A 20741-nucleotide genomic window follows, 5' to 3' on the forward strand; every position below is an offset into this window, starting at 1 on the left:
GGGCCTCCATGGTGGGAATACACGGATGGATCTGCCACGCTCTTTCCTTGCGGGATCGCAGTCCAGGGGCGGAGACAGATATGCCAACAGATTGCTCAAAAATGATACGACAAGTAATACGGGAGGTGTAAACTCTTACAACTCTGTGACCTCAGGTGGGGCATGGAGCCTTGCTGAAACTCAGTGTTTTCATCAGTAAAGTGGATGGAGGAACAGGGTTCTCGTGACGGTTAAGCTCATGTCATGTACGCACAAGAAGAACTCTGTGAACTAGCTGCTCTCGTTACCACTTTAAAGCTATGTTTATATAGGAAGATTCATCTAGCGGCCTTGCTTATTGAAGCTGAATGCTGCTGCTCTGAGCACATGGGATGACCGCTCCGTGTCACTGCCTGGTAACCACCTGCTGTATTCCAGGGCCCAGGCAGGGAAACTGAGGCCTCCTGGGTCTGCTCTGGCTCTGAGACTTCTCCCAGATGGGACGCCTTGTCATCTCCACTGGTCAGCTAGAGGCGGGGCCCCGGAGATGCCAGGGTCTGTCTGAGCACCCTAGGAAGGAACAGGGGCAGGTCCTGGAGACAGGCAGCCCTGGCCTGAGTACACAGCGAGCTAATTCCAGTTCTGTCTGGTTCCACAGAAACTCCACCCTTATGGCTCTCTCCAGCAGGAGATGGGGCCGGCCAACTCAACCAATGCTACCCAGGATAGAAGCTTTACCTCATCAGGACAGACTCTGATTGGCTGAGCCAACCCAAGGGCGGGACTCTGCTTCTGGCAACTTAACCCTTTCTTGGGCATCCCCTACCACACAGTAACCTCACCTCAACTGGACCCAAAATGGAGGACCAAGATGGTGGGCCTAGGGTCATCTGAAGGGAGTGACCCCACGGTTGTGTGTGGACTGGCATCAGAAGGACCACAGTGGTATGAAGGCCTTGTGGGCATGTGCCGACTGGCACTGAAAAGTCCCAAATGGAGAAGACTCAAACTTTTTCCCTACAAGGAAGAAGGAGAAGAAATAGCATCTGGGCTTCCCGTGGTTCCAGTGCCCACCTGGGGGGCACAGGAGAGGTTGGCAGAGGTCAGCCCTGATGGAGACCAGTGTCATCAGCCTCCGCTGCCAGAAGACGTCTCCACGAAATCACTTCTTCATCTGTTCTCATTCATTCATTCCTTCGTTCAGCAGATACCTGGGGGGCAACCACATTATGCCAGGCTCTAGGCTAGAAGCTGGGCATTCTGTGGAGGTTGAGGTGAATACGGTCTCTGCTCTTATCCAGATATCAGTCCTAGTAGGGGCGTGACCCTTAAATAGATCGACACCGACACACACATGCACAACACGATTACACACTGATCATCCATGAAGAGAAGGATTCCTGTAAGAGAGAATATATTATTTAGATTTTGGGGGGGGGGTGGGCAGGGACTATCATAACTTCTACGTTGAAACCTGCAGGCCAGAAAGGAGTTAGCCAGTCAAGGACTTTGGAAGGCGTGTTCCAGGCAAATAGAACAGCCTGTGGAGAGTGCCTGAGATGAGAAGGAGCTTGGCATACTGGGGCCAGCAAAGGCTGGTGTGGCTGGAGCTGAGTGAGGAGACCAGGTGGGTGGGTGGGGGCCAGATCATGCAGGGCCCTGGTGGCTCATGTTTTGCTGATGTCATTCTAGATACAGTGGGAAACCATTGAAGGCTTTTGAGAAAGGGAGTCAGTCAGTCTCAGGTACATTTCTAGAAGAGCAGAGAGCCCAAGGAGGCACCCAAGTGGGTGTGCAGAGATCAGTTAAGGGGCCCCTTCAGTCTTCCAAGTGAAGGGCAGTGATGGCCTGTCCTGGATAGTGGTCGGGGAGGTAGTTACGTGACTTTCCAGACCCAGGAATGTGGTGGAAGCTCTGGGATGAGAAGAGAGAATTCCCTGCCCCCCATCCCCCCTTGTTCTCCTCCACTGTGTCTTGTTTCTCAGTGATGCAAGTGAACACTGGAGCCTTCCTCCCAGAGCCTCCTCCTGGCTGGGCCTGGGTGGGCACCAGTGCTGAGTTCTAGGAATGGCCCTGGAAGTTGGGAGCAGTGGGGGGCTTCACCTGGCCCAGGTGGGAAAGTTCCCAGCCCCCAGGCCTCAGCAGGGGTTGCGTGTGCTGTCCCTCCGTCCTGTGTTGAATGGCCCAACAGGAAGTTGGGACACAGCCCTCTGGAAGCAGATTTGGTTTGCTTTCTACAGAGCTCCCAAGGTTCAGGGATTGGGGTCAGGCGTGGCTCAGCTAAAGGAAGACCTACTGGGGAACAGTGATTAGAGCCCAGTCTGCTCACAGCCTGGAGCCCAGGGTTGGACAGCTCTCTGACCTTTCTCTAACTGCCAAGACCGAGAGGGAGGGAAGTCAGAGGTCACAGGTCCGAGGAATATAGCTTGAACACAAAAGATATATATATATATATATATATGTAGGACCATGGTCACTTGCATAGAAAAAAAGGGTCAAAGAGGCTGGAGAGATGTCTCAGACCAGAGAAGCCCCTGGACCTTGGAAGGTCTCTGCATCGTGTCCTGTAAGACCTTCTCAGTGTCTTTAGAGAGGGCTCTTATGCCTGGTGAGGTTGCTCAGCCGCTGTGGCCACTTGAACTCCACAAAGGATGGCCCAGAAGAGAACACGTCCCTGACCTCCCATGTAGGCAAGATCAGACATCCCCTGAATGGGGATGGGATGTACCTGCCAGTGACTGGCCTGATGCCGCAGCCCAGCCGGGGACCAGGCTCGGCCCGCAGCCACTGCTGTGCGGTATCTGTAGGCCAGGACTCAGCCCGCAGGGTTAATGCCGAGAGGCGGAGCCGCTGCATCCGCACAGACAGCAAGCTGCCCTTGGACTTCATTTGATTCCCTTACAAAATGACATTAAGGGGAATGCAAGGCCCAGGAGAATTGCCTGTCTGGGAAGACAGCGAGCTTGACTCTCTGGGACCTGGTGACCTACCTCCATCCGCCAGACTGGTGAGGAGGACATGAGCTCTGGCCACAGAGAAATGGAGAATCAGAGCGCAACACCGAGCCCCGGGGCCAGGGCTTTCCTCCCAGCTTGTCCCCGACAAGCTGGCGACTCGAGTGGGGCTCCCGTTGGGGTCCAAGGCCCAGCCGGCTGCCGGGAGAGTGGACATCAGCTCCCGGAGGCCTGGGGCCCGTCTTGCTGGGGACTGTGGTGAGCCACAGCGCCATTGCTACTCTGCCTCTCAAATTGATGGAACAATTCATTTGGCTCCAAGGGCTTGAGAAGATGAAATACGACCGGGTGGCCGCTGCTCTTCTTCGTCCCAGTCTGTCCCAGCCGTCCCGGATGATGGACGTGCTATGGAAACTGCATCTGAGAGTCATAATCACGGGAAACATGGCTGGGCCCAGCCCTCCACATAAATCATGCTAAGAAGCCTACACAATGGTCTCTTTCCTGATGGTCCAATTGTCTTGCTTTGGTGTCTGGGGCCTGGGAGCCGGGAGGATGGGAGCACACCATTTATTGTTGTAAAGGCCATCTGTGCGATTTGAATACAAAGTGATCCTTTAAGTTCCCCTCACACCCTCAGATCCTGTGTTTTCTTAGTTCTCGGGTGCTGGGTCTTTTGAAACTCTGTGTCTCTCCTGTAAGTCGCCATGCTCGGTCTCTGCTGGCCTGGCCTTTTGACCCTTTGGGAGCTGGGACCTGTTGGAAATAATGATGACATTTCTTTATGTATGTCTTGTTTGTTTGTTTTTCTAATCCTTTATTTAAAATTTTTTCATCAGTTCTGCACCAAAGCCCTTATTTCTCTCTCTCTCTCTCTCTCTCTCTCTCTCTCTCTCACACACACACACACACACACACACACACACACACGCGGCACCAAGCGGGGGGGGGGGGGTGTCTGCAGAGCGAGGGGGGAGGCTGTCTGTGGGAGGGTTCCTCTCAGGGACGGCAGGGCCTTCCGGGATGGCAGCCGGGGCCCCCAGGCATTATCTGCCCGGGCCTCCAGCAGCTCACTGTATGGATGAAAGGGACAGAAACCCAGAGAAGTTAAATAGTTTATCCAAGGTCACACAGCTGGAAAGAGGATGAGCTAGTCTTCAAAGCCAAAGCCTTTCAACCTGACCCACTGCTCTTCCCAGATGCAAAGGTTTGTGTTTTGGGGATGGAAGCAGAGAAATCAATCATCGCCTTCTGGAAGAGGTAGGAGGAGAATGCCATGCGTGGAGAAGCCATGGCCCTTTGAGCTTTGGAGGAGATGCTTTAGGACAAATGATAAGTGGTCTTATTCTGCACTCAGAGTTCGTATGTCTGACGGGTGGCCCAGAAAAGCTCAAGAGCTGCACACCAGATTTGATATGAAGGGCAAGGGAGAGTCCTGAAGACAGGCTTTCCGAGGGCACTGGGATAGTCGCTGATGCCCCTTCCCTCTTTGAGTCTGGCGTTCAAGAGGATTAGCAGACACAGTATTGGTATCCAGCAGCAATGGAACTGTGGCCAAAGGTGGAAAGGGACAGTGACAGGTTTAGGACCTGAGTCCTGGGGGCAGGCCTTGACCTGAGCCCTGTCAAGGGTGGGGAGAGAGTCTGCTCTGCATTCTGGGCCCAGATTTTGCTAATTGACTAGCTCCAAATCTCAATCCCAAGTAACTGGGAATCAGCTGTACTGGATTTCGGGTACCCCCCCCCCCAGAAAGCAGGCTCTTTCCCAGTCTCTCCAGCCTTCTCCTCTGCCCTGCTTGCTGCCCATCTGGCTCCGGACACACTGTCCGCTTTGCCGTCTTGCTCCTCACCTCCGCCTGGGTGCTATCCTTGCTTTAGCTCTTAACGAAGACAGCACAACCTGACCCTCCATCCTGTCTTGACCTTATCTTCCCTCAGGCCTTTCTCCGAACAGGGCCACCACCCTGCAGTTGTTCCCAGATCCTTGCTTTAAGGGTAGAATAGTAACATGAGGTGGTCCGGTGAGTGCGTACCCTGTGACCTCTGCCATCTCGTTAATCCTCACTCTGGCCCTCATGCGGTGCGTTATCCCCACGGCACATCTACTCTCTTTACACCCAACCAGTAGACAAAGACGCTGAGTCTTAGAGAAATTATGAAACTTGCCCAAGGTCACACAGCTGGGGTGGCGAGGATTGGACCCTGGTGGCCCAGCTCCGGCAATCACAGACCATCCAAGCTGCATCAGATCTTGTTGGGAGGCTGTCGTCAGAATGAAGCCCAGGTCTCCGCATGGCTCTGCAGGCTCTCCAGGCTCTCCCTGGGTGCGCTATACCCCCGGTGTGCGGCTGCAGCCCGGCCGCACTGGATTATTTCAACCCTTCTCCAAACTCCCTGTGCACGTTCATGCTCAGCTCTTCTGCCTGTGGTTGCCTGCCCTCTTTTGCTGTCCCTGCAATCCTCAACCTTTAAGGCTTAGCCCCTCTCCTGAGACACCGTTCTTGGGCGTGCATCAGAAGTGCATCAGAACTCATTGCCTCCTTCTCTATGTTCCCTTGGTATTTTGTTCATCCTTAGCGCAGTGTGTTAAGCAGATAGGTCTCATCTGCAAGACTGTGAGCTCCTTGGGAGACAGTGGCAGTCATATCGTATCTATTTCTTATTCTGTTACTGCCCCGTCCTTAGTATGCACTCAGGAGATGTTGCAGAATTGAATTGGGTCTTATGGTTCAAGCCTCTCGTGTTCTAAAATTGAAATGAGGAAACTGAGGCTCATACAAGGGAAGTGACCTGGCACAGTCATGGGACAGGTTATGGCCGAGTCAAATCTCCTGACTGTCTTGGCTGAGAGCTTTCTCTGTTGCGCCTCCATTTGGTGAGACCAGAGCCTGGATCCCCATCTGGTTTATTAAACAATCTGGCCAGGTTCATTTCAGGGTCATGGATACTCCTCTAGTCTGTGCTGACTCCTGGCATCCTCAGAGGCAAAGGAGAAACTGACCAGAGCTGCTCCCCTGCTTCTCTTCCCCAGGTTTGTGGGGCTCCCCTCTCATGGAACTCCTTTTCCTCAGAGAAAACCAGAGTAGGATTCTGAAGATCTTGGTTCGAATCCTGAAGTTGCTGGTAGCTCATTGCGTGACTTTGGGCAAATTACTTAATCTCTCTGATCCTCTGTTTCTTTACCAAGAAAAATGAGGCGGTTGAATCTAGATGAACTCTAGGAGTCATCTTCAAAGCCTCAGGACTCTAATGGCAGGTTAAAGGAAGAAAGAAAACAGACGTTTTGGTCTTCGTATTGGAACAAGAGTGTATGTGCGGTGGATATATGCAAATGCTGTGTGGTTAATAGTCACCATGTACTAGCGACACATAAGGTGTACTTACCGATCTCGTACGGGAAGGGGGTCCCCGTCAGAAGTACACAAATTATAAGCACACTCCTGGCTCCTCCCCACCCCAAGGTGTCTCCTTCCAGGCTGGCCCCCGGGAAGCCAGTGCAAAGAGCTTTCCAACCCCAAATCCTCCCCTCTTCCTTCTTCCTCTCTACTCACCACACTCTTTTGTTTGAACTTCACATATATATGTTCTTTAACCTTTCCAAGAACTGGGTCTATGGCCCACGGCTAACTTTCAAGTGGAATTTGTGGTAATCGATATGCAGTGCCTTTCGTTTCTTGTGCGGTCAGAAATCTCCTTCAGACTCTTCCCCAGAAGTCACCACTGACTTTTTTTTTTATTGCCTTTAATGTATATCTTCTTTCACTCAAACACTACTCCAGGTAAATTTCCTTAAGACAGTGTCTTTCAAATGTGAGTGGCTTCCTGTGATCGCTTTCGGCTGTTGCTCCTCATGGAAGAACATTAAGGGTTAAGTGGGCTAGCCTAAGAAGCTGACCACCATTTATAACAGAGTTTCCAGTGGGAGAATGTATTCTGGGACCCATAATCAACTCTCAGATGGACTTTGGGAACACAACTCAACACGTACCCAAAGGCCGATAAATACAGTGTTTATTTTATGAATGACTAGAATTTTGATGGAACCACTGAACGTTTGAATGTGGAACTGAAAATCCTCCCTCCTCCCACACCAAGATCGGTTGATGAACAAGCTCATTTATAGAAACCAAGACCAAGAAAGGGGCAAGAACCTGGCCAAGGACCAAGCAGTTGGTGTTAGAACCGGAACTAGGACCCAAACCTCTAGCTTCTAGGTCAGCGTTCCTCTTCAGTGACTTTTGAAGAGTCAGCCAGGTTGGGGGTGGGGGAGGGGCACAGATGTCCTAGAGATGCCCTCCTTGTCTCACTCAGTTGCTGTGTTGTCATTAGGAAAAGTAAGTCACCACTTTGGGCTGTAATGGAAATAGTGAAACATGGCCTGGCTAATGGCGCGGGGAGAGGTTGTCTAGTCGGCTGGCTGGGCTATAAATTCCTGGTGTGTTCCTGCTAGAGTGGAATGAATGGGGCTGCTGTTTTACCTGGGGCTCTGAGTGTGGCTGGGCTGGTGGAGATGCTCCCTGCGCTCTGTTCTAAAAATAGTGGTGGGAATGGAGCTGAGGGGAAGAGGAGGGGGATCCTTTGGGAGCTGGGTGGGGTGCCTCACCCCCTTCCTCTTCCTGCCAGGCCCTATGTGAGGAAGGGCCATGGGTTCAGAGGGTTTAGATCTGGGAGGGTTCTGGAACCATCAGCCCTCACACCTTGTCTGCACACAGAAGAGGAGGCCCCGCACGCCCTGAGAGGGGAAAGGACTGGCCAGCGGTGGCGGAGCCCCGGGAGAAGGTCCCAGCTGGCAGACTCGTTTCCTCCTGCTGTCTCAGCAGGGCAGCTGCAGGCCTTGGGGGCCTTTCTCTCACTGCCTCTGGGCGTGCACAGGGCCTGGGAACTCCTGGGGCCGGATGTGGTTGGGCTTCCTGAGAGTCGCCCAGCAGGCGAGGAGTACCGGCTAGTCTGCCCCAAGCCCTGACCTCTGCCAGCGGGCCTTCCAGAGCCACGCCTTCCCTTTGCTGTTGTCCCCACCCCTTGCTAACTTGCTCTTCTGTCGCCTCCTGGACTGTCTGCAGGGACAGTGGACAAGGGCCTACAGGACAGAGGGCCTACTAGCTCAGGACCTTTCTCTACCCTTCCTCAGGAACAAGGAGACCTAGCTAAGATAGAGGCAGGGGCCTGGGTTCAAACCCCAGCTCTGCTTCTCACTAGCTGTGCGATTAGTGGTGGGTCACCTAGGATCTGTCAAATGAGATGGGGACCCCTATCTCACTGGATTCTTGGGAGCATTAGAGGGGATGGGCCATGCGAAGTCCCTGGCATATAGAAGGTACTCAGTAATGGTAGCTGTCATCGCTAGATCAAGCATGAGCACAGGCTTGACTTTCTGCCACCCCCCTTCTTGGGGCTTCTACCAACGGAGGCATGGCAGGTGTTGGTTTGTTTTTTAAAGCCAGTTGACCTTTGTTGTATTGTTACAAAAATGATTTGTGTTTATTATGAAGAAGACATTTAATACAGTTGAACCAGAAGAAGGAAATGAAGTTCGCCTTTAATCCCAATACCCAGAGATAACCACTGTTAACATTTTGGGTTGTATCCTGTCAGGCATTTGTTTTTATACACATATATCTACTTTGCAAATTGGGGTTACAGGTGCACACAACTTTCTAACTTGTTTTTCTTCCATTTGGCAATGTAGTGTATCCATGTTTCCATGTCAATAAATATTCTCCTGCAGCGTCCTTTTTAACACCTGGGGAGTATTTCATTGTGTAGGTGAAATAGTTTTATCTAAATAATCTCCAGTATTTCAACATTTAGGTTGTTTCCAATTTTTCTTTTTTTTTTCTTTTCTCTTTTTGTTGGTTTATTTATTTGAGAGCGAGCACGAGTAGGAAGAGGGGTAGAGGGAGAGAATCTCAAGCAGACTCCACACTGAGTGGGGAGCCCGACAGAGGCTCAGTCTCATGACCCATGAGATCATGACCTGAGCTGAAACCAAGAGCCAGGTGCTCAACCAACTGAGCCACCCAGGTGCCCCTCCAATTTTTCACTGGTGCAAAACGCTGAGATGAAAATCCTTATAGGCCTATCTTGGTATCCCCAGCATCATCCAGTGTCCATGTTTGACCCTCCACAAATATTTGTTGAATGAATTTTGTTAGAATAAATTCCAGGTAGTAGAATTTCTGAGCCAGAAGGTATGTATTTATAAAGATAAGGTTCTTGATACCTATTGCTAAATGACTTCCTGGAATGGTTGTACTGATTTACGATCAGTACTTTAAATGCTTTATTTATTTACTTTATTTTAAGGGGAGAGAGAGAGTGTGTGTGTGCAGGAGCAGGGGAGAGGGGCAAAGGGAGAGGGAGAAAGAGAGAATCTTAAGCAGACTCCCGCTGAGTGTGGAGCCTGATGCAGGGCTTGATCTCAAGACCCTGAGATCATGACCTGAGCTGAAACCGAGTTGGACACTTAACTGACTGAGCCACCCAGGCGCCCCAGGACTTTCCCTTTTTAGCACAGAAAGTTCTGCTTGCTGAGAAACCCCTTTGTCCCCAGCAAACCGAGAGTCTGGGTGAGAGATTGCCCATTTCCCCACCCCTCACCAATGCTGCATTTTTACATTTTGATGGGGGTTAATTTCTTTGATTACTAGAGATGTTGAATATTTATTTATATGCCTTTAGTCATTATGTTGCCTGTTTTGTGAGTCCTTTCACACATTTTTTTTTTAATTGGGCTGCTTATAGTGTAATCATTAGTTCACAAGAGCTCTTTATATAATAAGGGTATTTGTGTTTTATTTTTTGTTATTCTTTAAAACTATGGATATTCCGGATTGATCGGTAGTTAGTCATGTCTGTAAATTGTTTTGGTAGCAGCTTTTTGAGAGATTACTCATATGTCATAGAATTCATTCATTCAATGTGTTTTCTTGGTGTATTTCACAGACTTGTGCAACAATCACCACAGTTCATAGTAGAGTCCCCAAAAGAAACCATACCCTGTAGCTCTCATCCCCCCTCTCCTCCAACCCGAGACAACCACTGAGACACTTTCTTTTGTCTATAGATTTGCTTATTCTGGACAGTTCGTATGAACGGAAGCCTATAATATTTGGTCTTTGGTAGCTGTCTTCTTTCACTTTGCGTCACGTTTTCAGGGTCCATCCACACGGTAGCACGTGACAATACTTCATTTCTCTCTGTGGCTGAATAAGATTTCATGGATGAATGGATTCATGGATATACCGCATTTTATTTATCCGGTCATCCATCGATGAACATTTGAGTTGTTTCTACCTTTCAGCTACTACGAATAATGCTGCCATAAATGCTCGTGTATGGGTTTTGTGTGGACATATGTATTCACTTCTCTTGAATACATACCTTGCCGTGGAATCCCCAGATCAAATGGCAACTCTATGTGTAACTTTTGGAGGACCCGCCAGACTGTATTCCAGAGGGTTTCACATACTCACTGTCAGTGTATGAGGGTTCCACTTTCTCCACGTCCTCTCGAATAACACTTGTTATTTTCCCATTTTAAAAACGATAGCCATCCTAGTGGATTTGAAGTAGTATCTCACTGTGGTTTTGAATTACATTTTTTTTAAGGTTTTATTTATTTATTTGACAGAGATAGAGACAGCCAGCGAGAGAGGGAACACAAGCAGGGGGAGTGGGAGAGGAAGAAGCAGACTCATAGCAGAGGAGCCTGATGTGGGGCTCGATCCCAGAACGCCGGGATCACGCCCTGAGCCGAAGGCAGACGCTTAACGGCTGCGCCACCCAGGCGCCCCCTGAATTACATTTTTCTGATGACTAATATATCTATAAATTTTTAAAGGTCCTTTTTTTTTTTTTTTTTGGCCTCTGGGGTTGTGGTATTCACCATAGGATTATATAATATTCACCCCCCTCGAATAGTTTGGTTTATTCTTCAAGTTTTACCCCCCCCCCATTAATGTGTCTATTCCTACAGCAGGTTGAGACTTAATTACTATAGGTTTAAGGTAAGTAGCAGTCGTTGTATACATCCCAAGGCTGCTGTCCCATTATTCTGTAAAATTTCCTCTGAAATTCTATACCCTAATTCTAGTCTGCCAGGGTTTTACCCTTACCTTTTCCATAAACATATTTCCATATTGGGCATGACACCCGATCTAGAGTAGTTTGTCCTCACCTCCTACTACCCATAGTGACTGCATCAGCTAGCCTATACTTCTCTTTGCTTTCCTTCGAGCCTCCCAGGGATGGTTGAAATCATCTGGAATTTTAGTTTCTGATTATTATCATTTTTAGATATTCGTCCTGTTGTGTTTTAAGAGTCATTTATTTAAATTGCATTTAACTCCTCAATTATGTTATCAGTAGTTAGGTATATACATGTTTCTGGCTTCATTGCTCGCCCATCTCTTGGATACCACACCATCTCATTCTTGACTCCTTGACTTGGATTCATTTTTTTCTGGAGACCTCTCTTGAGTAACTTTTCCAGAAAGGGTCTGTGGGTGGCATAGTTTCTCAGTCTTTCTAAGTCTGAAAATATTTGCCTTCACGTTTGAGTCCTCCTTTTCCGAAGTAGAGAATTCTAGGCTAGCAGTCCTTCTTCTCCAGGTACTTGAGAGCCATGTTCTGTCATCCCAGCATTTATGCTGTAAGAAGCGCCATAACTGAGTTGATTCCTCAAAGTTTCTTTATGGAAACAAGCAGGATTTCTCTTTCCAGTCTTTGGAATTTAGAAACATCACCAGACCATTTCTAGCTGTTTGTTCTCCATTGGTGGTGTTTCCTGGTACCAACCGGGTAAGATCTTTCAGCTTCTATTGGTTCAGGCAGACAGGTGAATGGGGGTGCCCATTCTCTAAGGCAGGAACAGTAAAGAGGGAACAGTGTGGGTGACAGGTGCATGAATCCCACGGCAGCTTTAGGTACTGTGATGGAGGACTAGTTGGTAGGTTCTCACAGAAACAAGAACATTTAGACCAGGGCTTCTTAAACTACCTGTGGTGAAAGGCCTTATACTTTAATAAAACTCACACTACATGTGGGGCGCCTGGGTGGCACAGCGATTAAGCGTCTGCCTTCAGCTCAGGGCGTGATCCCGGCGTTACGGGATCGAGCCCCATGTCAGGCTCCTCCACTATGAGTCTGCTTCTTCCTCTCCCACTCCCCCTGCTTGTGTTCCCTCTCTCGCTGGCTGTCTCTATCTCTGTCAAATAAATAAATAAAATCTTAAAAAAAAAAAACCAACTCACACTACATGTGATTTCCCATGCTGGTTTGCTAACACCTGAACCAGCCTTGTACCCAGTTCATATTCAGTAAGACCGGTCCGCTGGTCTTGGGCTTGGGTATCATGGCAATGTCAAATGGCTACAAAAGTGTCCAAACACTTGATTTTGCTGCTCATGGCATTGCAAAGCAGTAACAAGAAGTTCACGGATCAGTAGGGTTCTGCAGACCATGCTGAGTAACACTGACCTCGTCAAACCCCGGTGCCCGTTTTAGAAACAGGGAAGCTGAGGCCCAGAGAGGAGACTGGCCTTGCCCTAGATCTCACAGAAGACAGCAGCAAAGTTAGCATGTCAGTCCACTGACCCTGTCTTGTGGTGGCCTGGGCCCAAGCCCAGCAGGCCGAGCAGCGAGGAGACTCCAGAGGCACTGTATCTAGCAGCCAAGGTCACAGGGCCGGCCTCCACTTATCTGAGTTAGTGCTCTGTGCCGAATGCTGGCCAGGAACTCGGGAAGTGAGGACCCAGCCTGACCCTGGAGCTGGCACAAGCACTGTGGGTTGGGGATTGCTCCCCAAAGCCTGAAATCCTGGGCCAGCGTGTGGCTGGTTGGCTGAGCCAGGAAGGGAGATCGTCTCCGTCCTTGGCCACCCTCTGCAGCCACCTCAGGTCAGGCCGATGCCACCGAGGCAACAGTGGTGTGCGAGCAGGCTGGAGGCAGAAGCCAGCCAGTGACAGATCGCAGGGACAGCTCTGCAGGTGGACATGTGGTCTCTTGGCTTCCACTGCATGCGGGCTTCTCCTTGTTGTGGTTGGGAGATCTAGTTCCGGGGAGCAGACTGGGACTCGGCCTTGCGGCCTGAAGTTGCTGAAGAAGGGGAAGATGCACAAGGAGAAGCGCTTCGGGAACAGGACTTGGGGGCAGAGTGTACAGGGGAAGAGAGAGCCTTGGGGCCATTGTTTCTGCCACGTGACCTTTCTGTACCTTAGTTTCCCCCTCTGTAAGACGGACCTGTTGCTCAATAAATGTGAACGGCTATCAGCTATGAGGACATGCCAGGCACCATGGTAGGCCCTGCCTGTCTGTTAGACCCTCGGCCGATATGTTCACATTTGACTCTTCACATCAGACGTCCCCAGGTGAATTCCATCCTTTTCAGAGGAGAGCCACAATGACAACACAACAACGATGCCGCTACTTACCTTGTTACACACTCACCGTGTGCTGGCACTCTGCACGCACCACCTCATTTGGTCCTCCACAGGGCCCAGTGAGGCACATGGTAATAGCCCCATTTTACAGATGAGGCAACTGAGACTCAGACACATTAAAATGACTTGCCCAAGATAACTCACACTCAGATTTTTTTTTTTTTTTTGGACTCCAAAGCCTGTGTTCTTTCTAAATTCCACTGACTGAACTCATTCCTTTAGTGAGAGAGCCTGGAAGGGCCTGGGACTGGCCACTGAGCGCAGGGGAGCAAGGCTGGGCCCACTGGACACCCCTCTGTGGCCTCATGTTAGGGATGGAAGAGAGGCCAGTGAGGGGGAAGGGACTCACCTGGGTTCTGCAGACTATAGGCCAGAACCTCCCATGGGTGTGAGCTTGAGGATACCTGCTGTGTCCTGTCCCACGTCACCACCTGGAGCTCGTGACCCAAGAACAAAGCTAGTGCCACCAGGAAGAGCCAGGTGCATGCCCTTAGCAAGCAGTGGGAGAGCAGGTCCCCTACCCTGGCGTTGGGGTCGCGGAGGCCAGAACACGGCAGGACAGTCCCTGCCTGTAGCGTCCACTCCAGGGTCAACTATGCTCACCCCCCTGGGTCAGATCTCGGGAGCAGACTACTTCCGTCTGCCTGTGTCCGTAGTTCCGAGCACAGACTCCAGCACACGTAGAGATTCAGTGTTTTTTGAAATAACAAATAAATGTGTCTTGGCTGACTCTTCTGTGGGGAGGGCCTTTCTGAATGGAGTCTGTAGACCTCTAAACCAGGGACGTGAGACCCAATGAGTAAAGGCCTGGAAATTCCTAAGTGGGTTAGCAGATTTAAAGCTTGGGCTGGGGTGGGTGTGTATAGATCATTCTACAGTCTCCTAAGGCAGCCCTGGCTCATCATAGTCTTCTGTAGCAGTTTGGGGCAGGGGCAGGGCTCTGGAGGAGGTCTGGCCAGCATGCCCTGGCCCAGGCTTTCACTCCCCTGACACCCTGGCACAGACCTGGCTCTTTCATTCTCTGGAGAGAATGTGCCGGGGAGAACGAGAGCCCAAGCAGCTGCTGGTGGGGACTGCGGTGGTTTTAGTCTGTGGCTTGCTCTGGAATTCCTGGGACCACACCTCTCCCTGGCTTGGGCCCAGTTTCTGCCCTAGCAGCATCACCCTCCTCCCCAACCCGGAACAAAATCCCAGTGGACTTTGGCTCAGAGGGCAGGATGGGGAAACTTATTAAGTAGCCTTCGGCAAGTATCCTCCTTTCCTTGAGGAGGGCGTTGCCAGCACACAGCCTCCCTCAGGTAGAGTCTGGGGGAGGAAGGAAGGTGGGTGGGTTTCCGTGTGTGCAGGGCTCAGGATGGGGGCTCGGGAGCACAAGCCGGGGCACGGCAGGCTTCATGAGGTGGAGGCAGGCTCGTCTGTTGCATTATTGTCCCGCGCAGCGGTGTAGGGCACAGTGGAGAGTGGACTGGGCTTGGCCCCCACAGCTCTGCCCTTACTAGTATGGGACCTTGAGGATGTTTCCTCATTTCTCTGCCTGTCTTTACTCATTTGTAAAGTGGGGACATTAGACATCGTATCTGATAGGGCCGTGAAGGTTTAATGAGTCAATAATCGGGAAGTGCTCAGACCAGTGCTGACACATAGGAAGTGTCAAATGTTTGTTGAGTGAATTATGTGGATCTGTAAATGCACCCCAGGCCTTGAATGCCCAGGTGCCAATCCCTGTGGCTGGCAGGCCACCTAGATCTCACGGTTCTCTGGATCCCAGTTCCTCCTGTGCTGAACAGCACCGTCATCTATGTAGGTCTGAAGAGCATTAATGTGTATTGGGAGGAGCACTGGACTGGGAGTGAGCAATCCTTGGTCTCAGCCCTGCCATTCAGTTGCTTTATTTCCTTGGGAAAGTCACTTTCCCTCTCTGGGCCTCAGTTTCACTGTCTGTCAATGGGAAACAGCAGTGAAAGATCTCCAGGGGCCCTTCTGGCCCTTTGACTCCCCCTCCTGCCCCAGGCTATACACTGGGAGGCCCACCTGCTTTGCTGATTTGTATCTGGAGCTATGGAGAGGCAGAGGGCCGTGGCTGCGTGGGCTCCCCCAGGCACGCAGTGCTCTCCTGATCTGGTCTGGCAGGCTCCTGGGCCTCAGGGCACTGAACTGCTGGTCCCGTTCCTCATTATCCTTTTGGTCCAGAACACTGAAGAGTGCATTCTGGGTTCTGGACCCCGCCCCCTGGATTGGCAGAGCTGCTCTGCCCATCGTGGCACGATGTCTAATTACAGACTCACTAGTCTGGCTGTGTGGCTGATGTCTGTCTCCCTCAGGAACTTTGTGAGTACAGGGCCCGGTCTGTCTGTTCTCTACCACAGCCTGAGGGCCCAGCACAGAGCCTGGCATGAAGCTGGTGCTCCAGAACTGTTTGTTGATAGAGAAGTGAAGACCCTGCTGAAACTCGAGGACTCCTCTCATGTCAACTCAGGCTCCCCATCCTAAGCAATCTTATCCCAAGCACCAGAAATTCCATCCTGGGAACCAGTCAGCCCTACTGGAAATCGGTCAGCCCCATTAGATCTGGACTCTCTCGAGACTCACCTTCTTAGTTTCCCAGGATGAGGTGGACCCTGCTTCCCAGGAGCCTGCAGGATGACAGTCTTCTAATCTGGAAGGTTCTTGGGCCCTGCAAGGACTGCCTTGGCTCTGCCCCCGGGGACAAGACAAAGTATTGTTTGGAGTTTGTAAGTGACTGCTCAGATGAGGGCCCTTCCAAGTTGATCCCGATATAGGATGTTTTCTTCTACCTGCATGTGTGCGTGTGCTTGTATGTGTGAATAAGACAGGAATAGATCAGAGACAGGGGCAGGGAGACGGGCAGCGATAGCATTCAGAGACAGTGAGACCAACACAGGGAGAGTAAGAGGCAGAGGACAACACTTCAGCCCAGGGTGGCCAAGGTGGGGTGAGGTGGGAAGGGGGCACAGGGTCTCCTTCTGCCCATCGTTTTTCCTGTGTGACATCCCAGGGTGCCCGCCACTCCAATAATCAGTTTCGGGTTGGAGCTGCTGTTGAATGGGCACCCTAGCTTGGGCCCCAGACATCAGACATCAGACAACAAGACAGCTTGTTGACATCAGACAGCCAACTGCAAGGGCCATAGCCACAATGTCAGACAGCTTGGCACTGGCAAAGCAGCTTCCTGGGTGGGGGGGCTATGCAGGGGTGAGGAGCAGGCACCCCAGAGTTGGCCCGACTGGTCTTCAGTCCTGGCTTTACAGCCAACTAGCTGTGTGACTTTGGGCAACTTCACGACCATTCTGTGCCTGAGATTCTCTGTGAGGAGGGTAGGAGTAGCCCTGGCCTCTCAAGGTGCTGGTGAGGATTAAGTGAGTTTATGAAGGCCAGATTCTGGGAATAATGCCTGGCATGGGATCACTGAATTCTCTCTGAATCCCACCGGTGGGGCTGGTCAAGAGTTGTCAGCCCCATTTTACAGATGAGGAAACCAAGGCTCAGAGGTGGGCAGGACTCGATCAGGGATACCCAGCCAACCAGTGCTGGAGCTGGAACCCGAACTGGGGGCTCTTGCCTCGAAGCCCAGGGCTCCTGCCTCTGCACCCCATGGTCCCTCTGTTAGGGATGTCTCCTTCACTTGTGGCCCTAACTCTTGAGCTGCTGTCATGTGCTCCTCCCAGCCATCGTATAGTGGGGGAGGAAGCCCCGTGCTCTCCGTCCATCTGATTCCCCGAAAAGTGCTGAGCTCCCGCTACACTGGATGGTGCTGCTGTACGGCACCCACTGAAGCCGCTGCTCCCCCATCCCGAGGCGGTGACATTCTTAGAGTCCGCAGCACGTTGGCTGCAGGACCCCGGGTTAAATGGCAGCCGCCCACAGGGATGTGAGCCGCGTGGGGGTGGGGGTGTGCCGGGAAGCCCGGGTGATTGGCTCCATCCTGCCGGAGCAGCAGCCAGTGGCTTTGCACTGCCCCAGCCGGGGGAGCCCTCAACGTGCCTGTGGGGTGCACCCGGCTCGGGGATCCCGGGGCCAGGGGCTGGCACCGTCAGCGATGGCTGCCTCTCCCTCCAGAGCGGCACTTGGGGGGCCAGCCCAGGCCCCGGGGACGGAGATAGGGGAGCCAGGGCCCGTGCGTGCATGCGTGTGAGTGTGAGCATGAAACCGAGGAGCCGGGGCTCCTTGCAGGCTGAAGGACTGGCTGCCGGAGGACGGGGACGCTTCCTGAGACAGCCCGCTCTCCTCCTCCTCGGATGAAAGTGACTTGGGAAATCAGAGTTTTCTTTGATGGAAGAAAGAAATCCAGAGCAGCGGCAGCGGGCTGGACAGGGTGCGTGTTTGGAAAGGAGGAAGAGGAGGAGGAGGAAGAGGAGGAGGGCAAGGAGGAGGAGGAGGAGGAAGAGGAGGAGGGGCGAGTGATGCAAGGGTTTTGAAAACGCTACCTAGATGTGGGAGGTGGAACCTGGTCATTTGGTTCTGCTTTTCCCAGCAGGTATCGCTCCCCTGGGGAACTTGGGTAAGTCCATAAATAGCTCTGCTGACACAAAGAAGCTCTGTCTGGGGTAAGCGGCCGCTTGACACGGGCGGCCAGGCGGCCAGGAGCTGCCACAGCCACGGCCGCCCGCCCGCCTGCCCGCCCGCCCGCCTGCGGGAGGAGCCCGGCAGAGACCCGGCCGGCGGGCTGGCGGGCAGGAGCGGCAGCCGGGAGTCTCCTGGGTCCCTGCTGGAGTGTGCTGGGTAGGTGCCTTGGTGACAGGGTGGGTGTGCGGTAGGCGGGGTGGGGGCTCTTGTCCAGGTCACCCCGTGCCCCTGTTTCTATTGTTTCTTCCCCAGGGCAGCCATTGATAGGCATGTTGCAACTAAATCGCGTGTGTTAGGCTCTGAAATAGCTCTCTGTGTGTGTGTGTGTGTGTGTGTGTGTGTGTGTGTGTCTGTCTGTCTGTCTGTCTGTCTTTCTCAGGGTGGGGACCCACAGGGCCAGGGGCATGCTACCACTGTGTGCTGCTCCCCACTTCTAGGCTGGTCAGCTGGTTTTTGTTTCTGAGAGAAAGGAATGTTCGGTGACCACGAGTTGGGACACTGCTTGGGGAGCTAGCGTTCAGCCGTTCAGCCGGCCGTGTTGGTGATCATGTCAGGGATGCTAACTGTACTCCAGGCACCAGGGATGGCCGCTCTTGCCTAGTTCCATGTCAGGAAAGGAAGTGGTCTGGGGTGGGGGTGGGGGTGGAGGTGGGGTGGGGGGCGGGGAGACGGTCTCAGCCAGAGGGGCGGGGCGGGGGGGGGATTGCCTCTGATTCGAGAGACTTCTGGTGAAATGCCCCGCGGGAAGCACAAGCGGGGATGCTGTGCCTCCTGAGCCCCTTAAGAAAGGTCCTGCACCTGCTCCCTTGGCTCCAGTTGAGAACCGTAGGGAGGGGATAATCGTTATGGACCTGCCCACCCCCACAGAGCTAACCACAGTGAGGGGACAGAGGCCAATTCTTTTATCAACTTGGAACCCTACACCTCTACTCTGGACCTGAGGTGTCTGGGAAGAACCTCTGTGCCGTGGGACCTCAGGGTTGTAGAAGAGCCAGGGTCCAGACTGGGAAGGAGCTGTGTCCACACAGCAGGTCTCTGGCCAGGACCCGGATGGAAGGACACTGCTTCCTGGAGCAGTGAGGACAGGATACACGGGTGCCCTTATCCTACCTGAGCTATGTAGTTCAGCTCTGAAGCTAGTACTCCTGACTTGAGATGCCTAGTTAAGGACGGAGCCACGAGGCCCCTGGCTGAAAATTTTCCACATCCTCCTGCCCTCAGGCCTATGGCTAGGGGCTGTCTGGCTCCTCTCTCGAGGTGGCTGGACTGCGTATATCTCTTGGAAGGAAGGAGCCACAGCGCCTGCCCACCAGTGCCTGTGGATCCCAGCCGGGGCACTGATGCCAGAGTCAAAGTTTCCACCAGGGCCCCTTGAGTCCTCCGTGCCCAGCCAAGGGGCACCTCCCTTCTTCCCCAGCCCTAGCATGTGGCATGGCTTAGCCCAGGGCGGGCCCTTCAGGGAGCCAAGTTCCACAACGGGGCTTGCTTCAGGCCTAGCCTGGCATCTGAGGCAGCCAGGGGGATGGTGAAGAAGGAGGCCGCTGAGGCGAGGGACCCCCTGTTGGGAAGTCTCCAGGGCCTTGAACCAGAAATCCGTGATGGGCTGCTGACTCCAGTACTTGGTATCAGTGCAAGCACTCCACCCCCAGCTTACTTGCCTTTGCATATGTTCCCATTGCCTGGAAAGCCCAGTTCTTCTCTCCAGGCCTTAATCCTGGAGAACCTAAACTTCGACAGCTAGAGCAAATACTCTGTGGGAGCCTGTCTGTCCATTGGTGGTGGTACCCAGAGTGGTTACTTCACGGCTTATTTAGGTGGGCTCTGGGCCTTACTCATCTCTGGGTCCCAAGGGCCTAGCCTGAGACCCAGGGCATGGTGGGAAAGGGCTAGGATGGGCTTTCCTTGGGGATAAGCCCTGATGTCCAAGTCAGCTCTTCCTGCCCATCTCCTGGCTCTGCGTGGCAGAGAGCATCTCTACCAACTCGAGGACCTAGTGAGGAGTCCCTTTGCAGGAGCCCTAGTTTCTGTGTGGGGCCGAGGGGCTATTTTGCTACCATAGGGCCAAGGGGTTGGGGGGTGGGATTTGACAGGAGGTGAAGCAGGGAGAATATTATCTTCAACCTGTCTGAGGTCATGGGGGAGGCCACTCAGGGGTCATGCTGGGCTGGGTGGTGTTCATCCATGGACGCGATCATGGCCTGGGCCATCGAGGATGGAAGGGGCAGCCCCGGCTGCTTTGAATACAATGTCCATGGTCCTTTGCACAGACTACAGGGGCTTGGGGCCCAGCTGGGGCCCCCTTGGGAAACCGCCAACCATGGAAGTGGATTTGGGGTTTTGTGTGGGGGTGGTTCTCAGCCAGTTGGCTGCCTGGCTTCCCCAGAAGAGGAGGGAGTACCTATGCCCAGCTGGGTTCCTGGAGGCCCTTAGAGCTTCTTCCCATTTACTTCCCCAAGACCCTGGAGATGGCTGAGTCCATTTGCCTTCTGGACAGAGAGGGGACTAAGGCAAGAGAAGAAGGGCTTGCCTGAGGGTACATTCAACTCATCAGCCAAGTGGGGATGAGAACCCAGGTCTCTGGTCTCCCAGCCCAAAGCTCTCTCTATCACACTAACTGGATGACTCAGAGTACCTGGCTTTCATCTTGATGTTCCCCTTTTTTGGACTCCCCAGTGACACATTCCTTTCTAGAACCCCCTGGCTTACCAGCTAGAGCCTGGCTCTCCTCTGAAAAACTGGTGCAATAGAGAAAGCCCTTGCTTGGCCAACAGGCCAGAGACTGAGGC

At 52.6% G+C, this 20741-nt stretch overlaps 1 protein-coding gene across 9 annotated transcripts in view; it reads left to right on the forward strand.

Annotated features, from left to right (window-relative positions):
* RGS3 (regulator of G protein signaling 3) overlaps positions 1 to 20741 on the forward strand; it is a 115395-nt gene that overhangs the window by 66928 nt on the left and 27726 nt on the right. For 3 of the 9 annotated variants that reach the window (XM_026513810.4, XM_057313699.1, XM_026513812.4), the window contains one exon: positions 638 to 3564. The exons of 3 other annotated variants lie outside the window; for them this stretch is intronic. In XM_026513810.4, the coding sequence (XP_026369595.1) occupies positions 638 to 745 (108 nt within the window). In that variant the 3' untranslated portion in view covers positions 746 to 3564. Of the gene's footprint in view, positions 1 to 637; positions 3565 to 17376; positions 17705 to 17785; positions 17891 to 17958; positions 18112 to 20741 lie in introns of those variants that run through there. 3 more of the 9 variants (XM_057313698.1, XM_044389541.3, XM_026513811.4) reach the window with 3 other exon arrangements.

The sequence above is a fragment of the Ursus arctos genome, unplaced genomic scaffold (genome assembly GCF_023065955.2).
Source record: "Ursus arctos isolate Adak ecotype North America unplaced genomic scaffold, UrsArc2.0 scaffold_18, whole genome shotgun sequence".
NCBI classification, from domain to species: domain Eukaryota; kingdom Metazoa; phylum Chordata; class Mammalia; order Carnivora; family Ursidae; genus Ursus; species Ursus arctos.